The sequence below is a fragment of the Hibiscus syriacus genome, unplaced genomic scaffold, assembly GCF_006381635.1.
Source record: "Hibiscus syriacus cultivar Baekdansim isolate YM2019G1 unplaced genomic scaffold, ASM638163v2 tig00113338_pilon, whole genome shotgun sequence".
Taxonomy (NCBI): domain Eukaryota; kingdom Viridiplantae; phylum Streptophyta; class Magnoliopsida; order Malvales; family Malvaceae; genus Hibiscus; species Hibiscus syriacus.
The window spans coordinates 28,311-37,778 of NW_024063457.1; the positions used below are offsets into that span (position 1 = coordinate 28,311).

The window sequence follows — 9,468 nt, forward strand, 5'->3', positions numbered from 1 at the left end:
GTTAAGTCCCCCTCACCCCAAAAATTACTTAGATAAATTGTATACAATGAATCAAATGTGTATTGGTACTTTTCGTTGCTTATGCTTTTATTATATATTTACCTTGCTATTTTAACATGGTTATTCTTGAATGGGCAGGTTCCTCACTCACAAGGAGTCAATCTGACCTGATAAGGATGGTGAGCCCCACATTTGGAGACCCTATAGATGATCAATCGGTAAGCATTGGTTTTTTTTTAATCTGCGATAGTAATTATATAAACAAGTTGCGACAGATTCTTTTCAGAACTTGTCTCTGTATCTTCCACTTGTATTATAAAATTAAATATCCTAGTGTCCTTACCTATGTTAAATTTTTTTATATGTGCAGAATATATCTGAGTTAAGGAGAACTTTGTCAAACAAGAGAGGTAATGGAACGCCCATGAAGATGCTCATAGCCAAGGAAATGTCAAAAGTAGAATCTAAGCATGACCCACCCAATGTGGTTGCTAAGCTGATGGGGCTCGACACAATACCAAAGCAGCAGAATAATTTAGCTTCGCAAAGATGCCACTCTAAAGGTCCTTCTCGACGCTCTTTGAGTCAATCTGAGTTACCTATGGAAGGCTGGAAGCATGGCCGAGTCTTTTCAGCCAAGCAAATGCAATGTGAAGGAAATCTCTGTTTAGAGCTGAACAAATATGAAGATTTCTATGAAATCTGGCGACAGTCCTCTAGGACAACTAACACAAGAGACAGCTCTCCACATAAAGGCAGTTATAATGATAATGTGAATGAGAAAAGAATAGCACTAGTTCGTCAAAAGTTTATGGAAGCTAAACATCTGGTGACTGATGAAAAACTTCGCCAGACCAAGGAATTTCATGATGCACTGGAAGTTTTGAGTTCCAATAGAGAGTTATTCCTCAAGTTTCTTGAAGAGCCAAATTCTACATTCTCTCAATCTATTCACAATTTCCAGTCTTTAATTCCTGAGACAAAGCGTATCACTATTCTTAGACCTTCCCTTATGGTTGACGAAGAGAAACTTTCTGGAACTGGAAACAAGGGTGATAAACAGATAAAGAAACCTGTGCAGATCGATCAAGTATCTAGGTGGGATAGAAACAACACTGCATGTTCTCCTCGTTTCCCCGGTCCAAATGTTGATGAATGTTCTTCCCAACCAACTAGAATAGTGGTATTGAAGCCCAACCTCGAGAAGATTCAAAACAATAAGACTGTCGCATCTCCATCTTTCTCATCACCAAGATTAGTGCATGGTGAAGATTCTTTTGAGGAACCAGAAGATGATGATGTAGAAGAACAGAGAGAAGTGGCCAAGGGAATAACTAGAGAGACGCAAGAAAATATGATGCATCACAGGAGGGAAGAAACATTGCTTTCTTCTGTGTTTTCTAATGGTTATATTGGTGATGATAGTTCATTGAATAGATCTGAAAACGAGTGTGCTACGGAAAATCTCACTGATTCTGATGGTATGTCTCCAACTTCTAGACATTCTTCCTCTTCCTTCAGCCTTGCATCATGTTCTCCTGAGTCCTCAGTTTGCAGGGAAGCAAAGAAACGGCTTTCAGAAAGATGGAGCCTGATGGCGTCAAATAAGAGTTCTCAAGAACAAAGAAATCTTGTGAGAATCTCAAGCACATTAGGTGAGATGCTTTTTCTTTCTGATACCAAACTGTTGGTGAAATCTGAAGAAGAGAGAGATAATAAGGAACAAGAACTTGAGGAATCAACTTCATGCCTAACTTTGAATAAAGAAGAAAGTACAAGTGATTCTCCCCAGAACTGTCTTAGGTCAACAGGGCTCTTATCTTCCACTGCAAATGGTGGAAGGCTTGAAGTTGAAGTTTCAGATCTCGGAGATAGCAAAGAAAAAGTTTCCAAGGAACTAGCAAAGGCAAAGAGCATGAAATCATCTTTGAAGGGAAAAGTTTCAAGTTTATTTTTTTCTAAGAATAAGAAAACCAATAAACAAAAATCTAGTCGGTCGCAAGCTACTGATGTATCTCCATCTACAACTCCTGGAACACCTGGCTCACCAATTACTCATCCTCGAAAGATTAGTGGTAGTGCTTCTCAGTGTGCTAACAGTTGCAACCAAGAGCGTTTCTATGAAACTCATTTACTAGATTTGACTAGCATGGGGGGACAGAAACAAGGCATGATTTCCTTCCAGGTACTTCAAACTTCCTGAGTTTCTTAGCAATTCATATATTTATTGAATGTTTACATCTTGTTTTATACGCATACATCAAATATGCTTTAGTTTTTCTATGGTGATCTGAGATTTGAGTGGTCAAGATGGAAAGTGCAACAAAATTGCCTCCCATTTGTATAATCTAGGAGAGCGGAAGCTAGCACATAATAAACCTTAAATGTTCTTTTACCTTTATCTGAAGAGTGAGCGATGCTGAAGATGATGCAAGTATAATTCTACAAATAGGGTTGAATAAATTTTCCCACTATTTTAAGGATGATCTCGTATTTAAGAGTACCATTATGTTTATATTCATTTATTGTTCTTAGCTAAGACAAATATCAGTCATCTTAGTCAACTTAAGAGGTCAGTACTGTGATTTGCATGAGATCGGATTGTGTTCTAAACTTCTACGGCTTAATCACTTATCAATACTATGGTAACTTTTTGTAGGCAGGGTTGTCTGCAGCAAAAACTTCACTGGCTGCCCATATGAGTGAGAATCAGGGGCAGCCGAGCCCTATCTCAGTTTTAGAACCTCCATTTGATGAGGAAGAGAACACAATTCATGAGTCCTCTGGCTGTTTCAAATCTTTGCACACAGGTAAACTTCACTTATTATTACTGGGAAAATTTTAGTACTTGCCTGATTTCTTATTTCCTCTTATCCTCGTTTATTTCCCCTTTAATAACACAGGTTTGGAGGTGCCACTTAGGTCTAACTTGATTGACAAGTCACCACCTATAGAATCCATTGCTCGCGTTCTATCATGGGGTGATTCTTGTTCTGAGACAGCCTCAAACCTCTCTGCGGTTTTTCCCGGTGCCAAGGAAGAACATGATTGGGTTTTCTCAGTACAATCATTATTATCAGCCACCACTCTCAATGGTGAGGTGCCAGTCGAGTCGTTTAGATGGCATTCATCTGAAAGCCCTCTGGACCTATCCTTGAGATATGCCAACTTGAATGCCAAGGAACCTCTACACCAGTCCAAGCGACTACAATGGAGATTAAACAGGAAGCTCGTGTTCGACTGTGTGAATGCAGCATTACTAGAAATCACGGGTTCCGGTTCAGACAGTTGTGCGGGAACCCTGTCACTAGGCAGGGATGGTGCATCTCCCATGCTGGTTGACCAAGTGTGGTCCCGAATGAAGGAATTGTTTTCCGGTGAGGCGAAATGTGGTTTTGTGGGTGGTGATGACCTGGTGGTGCAGAAAGAAGTGGTGAGTGGAGCTTGGGTTGATCAAATAAAATTAGAAAAAGATAATTTGGGAAGGGAGATAGAGAGGAAGTTGCTAGAAGAGCTTGTGGAAGAGGCAGTGATGTGGATGTGACCGAGTAGGTCTTTCTACTCTCTCCATTGATTGTAACCCTTTATTGTTGTTGTTTGTGAAAGTGAATCTGTGCATTTGATATTTGAACAACGAAGATCCTGACCCATGCTATTTGTTTAATGTTGTATACAAAATAATGGTAATATTATTAATCTGATATGAGTTGTTTTTGAAAAAATCATTGTTCTGATTGAAATGTCATTGAAATATATTTCCACAGCTGAAGACAATGTCTCCAATCTCCATCCTTAACGCTTCCGATATCGGTCTACAGAAATGGGGCAATGTTCATATTCTATCTCAGCCTTTATTATGGATGTGAAACTAAAACTATATGAACAATTGCTATTAGGGATCATCATATATTGGGTTGAATTGTTTACCCATCTGAACCCTACCCGTCACCTGAACAGATTCAAGTTTAGGCTTAAATAAATTCCTAAACCACTTTATATCAATATAATAAGAGGTAGTTTTCTACTCCCTAGCACAAAAAAACAAAACACTAAAGTATATATATATATATATAAACAAAACACTAAAGTTTTTATATATATATATATATATATACATATATCCTATTGTATAATTTGAATTATATCTACCAAAAGGTGGCATGCATATGAACATAATAGTGAAAAACCAAGAGTACATGGGTAAGAAGGCAGACCATGTTCTTTAATTTCCTTGACCACTTGTTCTGCATGCAACCATTTTATGCAATTTGCAAACAACGTCTGTCATGATACAATTACTTTATATAATAAATTCATACGGGGATTATAATATATAGAGCATACACAACTTGTATATATGTATTATAAATAAATAAATAAAAGTGGTCCTTCAAACCATCCCAGGTTAACTTTAGCCTCAACTAGATGACAAAAGAAAAGGATTAAACAAAGATTTTGCAAATTTCCAGGATTTTCTTATTATAACAAGGAGAAAACAAAAACTTTTCCCATAGGGATGTCCACAGGAATGTTGTCGCGGGAGGGCAACACATGGGAGTCGACCAAGTAATATTAAACATAACATAGGGGGAAAAATGACATGTCGTGATATAATAATAACATATATATAATACGGTATAATTCATTAACATATCAATATATGTATATGTATATGTATGATATCTTAAGCACAATTATGATAAAAAGGAGAAAAAATACGCAAATACAACACAAAACTTCTCATTTATACGGAATGTCATTATCACCACACTCAGTATTCCAAACATTTAATAACGATCATACTACAGTATTACAAACAACGAACTTCTCAGTTGTCATTTATACAAAATCTCATTATCACCACATTCAGAACAATTATTCCATAGGTGCAATTAAAAAGAAACAATTTGACCTAACTTCCAACACAAATATTAAGAGTAAAAGGACTTCATACTTGCAACGATATGTACTTGATTAGTTCGAGATACAAAACATACAGTTTCCTGTGAGATGGACCGTTCTTTTTGGTTTATTATATTCTACTTGGACTTCATACTTGCAGATGCATTCTGGTTTAGTGAACTGTATATATAAGCACCGTTGTATCTATCACCACTGTTCAGTCCATACTGCAATGCCCAATTCAATGTTATGAATCTTATGATTAATGATACAAAAGCCAATATTATATGGAAGGTACTGCACATGGATGGATGGATGGAAGTGGAAACAAAACTCAGCATGAATGAATATTCCACTTTAAATGATAGCGATTCTTAACAAAATTTCGATTGCTTATATGAACCAAGATAACACCAAAAACACCAGTAACGAAATTGCTTTGCCATCTGGAACACCCTTTTGCATTACAGACGCTGTTTTTCAACCAGAAGAAAGTTACTAAAACCCAAAGCCGAAAAATAATAGTTAAACAAGATAACTTCCAACCAGGATCACAACATCACCCCCCAAAATTCCGAATGGGAGAGAAGATATAAAGGAGTTGAAATCATGATTTCACAACTGAAGTAAAGACACGGAGTATCATGTACAAGTATCATTGATCAGTCATTGGGAACTGGGATCTCTCTATGACATTGACAGCAGTGTACTGCTAGATAAAAGTATTTATTTCTGACTCAGATATCAAACTGCAAGGCCGGGACAAATGACACTGAGTTGGATTATTAGTTTGTTTCAGATCTGACAAATGTCTTCTATAGATTCCATGCATCCGAACTAATTAGATAGTATCAAACAGCAACCAGGCTGAGTATCACACATGGAATTATCGTTTTAGTTCAATACCCCACTTATGATTTAGTAACTTGTGTGTGTGGATCTCATTGAGATTAATTTTGTGGATTTGAGTCTGAAAAAAATCAGATATTTCGAAGCATATCTGAAAGAAAATCAAATGTACACTTGTGAACTGCATACATGTTCAGTCACTGCTTAGTTGCTATTGATATCCTGGATTCTGATACTAGGTTAATGCAATGAGTTGGATCATTAATTTGTCATCTTATCACCAAATAATTTAATATATTCCCTACAATAGTTCACATAGTATGAAAGTAATGAGGTCCATTGTTTCTATAGATACTAATTCAAGGAACCATTTCCACAGGCAGCAGTCATCATTCAATCTAGAATTATATGTCATGCAGTGGATTTCTCATCATACAGAATAACCTAATAAAACAGAGTGAACCGTCTCATATAAAAAGAATCCAGCCATAATTTTCTGATAACAATGAGTTGTAATCAACTTTAGTGAGGATACCTTTTCTCTCATTCGCAATTCCCAGATGTCAGAGTGCGGTTCTCTGCCATCACCCTTGGCTGAAGCAGATGTGTGGCTAGACTGAGGGTTTAGGAGGGGACCTCTATTACTTTCATAATCATCCTCATCGTCTATGTCCAGTCTTCTAGAGGATACCATTGCCCGCAAAATTATTGCCACTAGCAAAGCCAATGCCTGAAAGATTAGAGGAATAAGCAAAAACAAGATTAAAGTAAGGAAATAAGAATATATATATATCTGGTCATTGAATTTAATTACCGTATATGCATATATTTGAACTAAAAAAATCTATTCATGCATTTTCAGTTCATAACAGTTTGATTCATCCCAATACAAAAATGTGGGATTAAGATGGATTCTTTTATTTTCAATGAAAATTTTCGTTTTCTTTAAATTTTAACAAGAAAATATTAAAAATATAATTACAAAACAAAAAAGTGGCATATTGTAAGGTACAATCAAGTTGTGGTTGAGTATCGTCTATATCTAGTTATAAGCCAATATATCATCCACGGTAACTTTATCACCTCAATAAGGAAAGTGAACTAAGTATTACATATGGTTAAAGATTACTCGATGGTTAAGTTTATTTTAGTAAGAATTGTTATGGATTTTGGTGTAATCTCTATGTTTATAGTGGATTTTCTTCTCTCATTTGTGGATGTAGGCTGGGATGAACCATGTTAAATGTGATTTATTTCATGTTAATCTCACTTTGATTATTCTTTCCGCTGACAAATTCCTAATAAGTGGTAACATGAACTATGGTTATGATGATGTGGTCATGAGTAGTTATTCAGTTTCAAGAAATTTTATTGTTGTGAATTATGTTAGCAAGATTGGAGATATGCAAGAGAATCTGTTGCAATGAGTTTTCACTTGAAGAGGAATTGATTTTCAATCAATCCAACGATTTCAAATGATATTTAGTAATTTTGTAACTAAATTTGTGTCAAGGGAGAGATTATTATGTATCGAAGTAAATTCTAATTGATAATTAAGTTAGATTTTGGTGTAATTATAGTGGTTGAAGATCACCTAGTGATTTTTTTCATGTTGATCTTACTTTGATTATTTTGTTCGCTTATAAATTCCTGACATTGTGCAAGGGTGTTGTCATAATTTTTGAACATCAAATTTTTGCTTTCTTAATCTTTACCGAAAATATTTGAGAACACTAGAACCAAAGCCGCTGATCACAAAATATGTGTATTTGGTTACTGCATTTTCTTTTGAATTTTAGTGCATAATAATTGCAATCAACTAATTTAGTGAGTTATAAAATGCTTGAGAATGGCCTAAAATATACCTGAATTATGACCACACTGATCCCAATCCATTTACATATATCAATGTTGTCTTTTATAAAGGATTGAAGGGTATCAAGTTCTCCAGTTGGGTCAAACGGAATATCCTGTCAGAAAATATGTATTTAGTAGTTAATCTGTCCATGATCAAAGGCATGGCATCTCTAGACGAAAACAATGCACCAAAAATCAGGCTATACCTTCTCCCAGCTACGGTCAATTGCAATAAATGCCACCAAAGCAGCTTCTATTTGAATGAGAACAATTTTGAGGAGTGTGTACTGGCAGTTAGATCAAGTCAAGGAAAAATGCGTTATAGAATGCAGTTAATTGGATAATTGGCAGGACAGAATAACTTCGACACTGAAGTTTGTCAGCGAGCTTAGTATTTAGTTTTAGAGAGACTTGACGTGAAAACTTTTAAGAAGAAATTCTGAAATTTGTGCTTAAGATTTGATCCTATTTTAGCACTTCATTTTCAATGCAAAGTATATGTAAATTGTAAAGTTAATGAACTTAAATTTCTATATATTAAGAACCATTTCCGAAATTTGCATTTTTCATTAAAAACTCATGCTGGCCTCTGTTATATAGATATTCAGAAACCAGACTCTAAGCCACATATAAAGACTCATCTAGGTAGGATACGAAGCAAAGGCAGCAGCCATTAATAGATTCAGCAGCTATGCAACCAATGAAAGTAATGCAACATAGCACAATGCCCACTCCCATAAAAGAGTATATGAACCTAAAAAAAAAGGAAGAAAAGCATCATCTTAACACTTATGTAAGCATTACCTAATACATTCAACCACAAGTAACTCCAAAACTAATGATTATATAGCTAATCATATAAAATAAACAACTGAAAGAGACACAACTCAAGTTCTGAATTGTACTTGGCAGAGAAATATTAAATCCAATGCATTAGTATTTTTTTCTCTCTAAAAAAATCACTTTACTCTTTATACTCGTTAAAAATCTGCCCAGTACACATTAAATGCATTCAGCTCTAAAGATAATACTTGACTAAATTTTTAAGATGTAAAAGTGGAATGAAGAGACACTTTTAGAGTTAGTGATTCTAAAACATAGTATGATTTTTTTGCACATTTAAACAAATTTCGCCTAGAATTTAGCAACTCTGTATAAGTTTTTCCTGAATAATAAATGGAATATAATTCACTTTAGCTACTCTGTTTATGAATATACAATAAAAATCATATACACAACTCATGAGAGTATACTATCAAAGACTTAAGGTATATAAATCTCTAACTGACCTTATGTTCTTATACTATAACCTGCCTCCGTCCATTTTTTTAAAAATTTGACGTAGCATTTAATGAAGTGTCCACTTCAAAATTCCTTAAAACAAACAATTAATTGTAAAACAATAAAAATAATAAATAGAGTTAGTAGTACCAAGGAGCAGGTAGCTTGACGGAGCTCAAGTCAAATCCGATCCCATTATCCACCTCAGAAACCAAAGCGACAGCAAAGCCGTCGAGAACCCCAGCTGCATGAGCTCCAGGCTCCGGTCTTGAAATGGCGAGAGCAGAAAGAGACGAGCCCGGCGAGGGAGCCGAAGGCGGAGGAAAATTGAGGACCTGATGGTTCCATTGATCTAGCATCCATATGGAATAGAGTATGATGGAAACTCCAATAAACCCTTGGAGAAAATTCAAAAACTTGAGAACAAAGCAAACGAAACATGGCAGCAATTCGACTGCATTGCATAAGATTTCAATCGACTTTCGTATTCCCTTTTTCCCCCTCCGATTAGAAACCTTGATTTTGATTTTGATTTTGGGGAGAGGTATAAGAGATGGAAGCGGCGTTGTTGGATTTTAC

At 35.6% G+C, this 9,468-nt stretch overlaps 1 protein-coding gene and 1 pseudogene across 1 annotated transcript; one reads left to right on the forward strand and one right to left on the reverse strand.

The window, feature by feature from the left end:
- Positions 1–375: 375 nt before the first annotated feature.
- On the forward strand, positions 376–3,544 carry LOC120186419. Its single transcript, XM_039190356.1, has 3 exons — positions 376–2,185; positions 2,660–2,810; positions 2,904–3,544. The coding sequence occupies exons 1-3, from the start codon at positions 425–427 to the stop codon at positions 3,542–3,544; spliced, it is 2,553 nt and encodes an 850-aa protein (XP_039046287.1). The 5' UTR covers positions 376–424.
- Positions 3,545–4,770: 1,226 nt separating this feature from the next.
- Positions 4,771–9,468, reverse strand: LOC120186379 (annotated as a pseudogene).

What these genes read in the sequence shown, in the direction of transcription:
- LOC120186419 (XM_039190356.1), top strand. Translation starts at nt 425, where the DNA reads ATGAAGATGCTCATAGCCAAGGAAATGTCAAAAGTAGAATCTAAGCAT. An exon ending in AAGGCATGATTTCCTTCCAG is followed by an intron (nt 2,186 to 2,659) that starts GTACTTCAAACT and finishes AACTTTTTGTAG; the next exon opens with GCAGGGTTGTCTGCAGCAAA. An exon ending in TTTCAAATCTTTGCACACAG is followed by an intron (nt 2,811 to 2,903) that starts GTAAACTTCACT and finishes TTAATAACACAG; the next exon opens with GTTTGGAGGTGCCACTTAGG.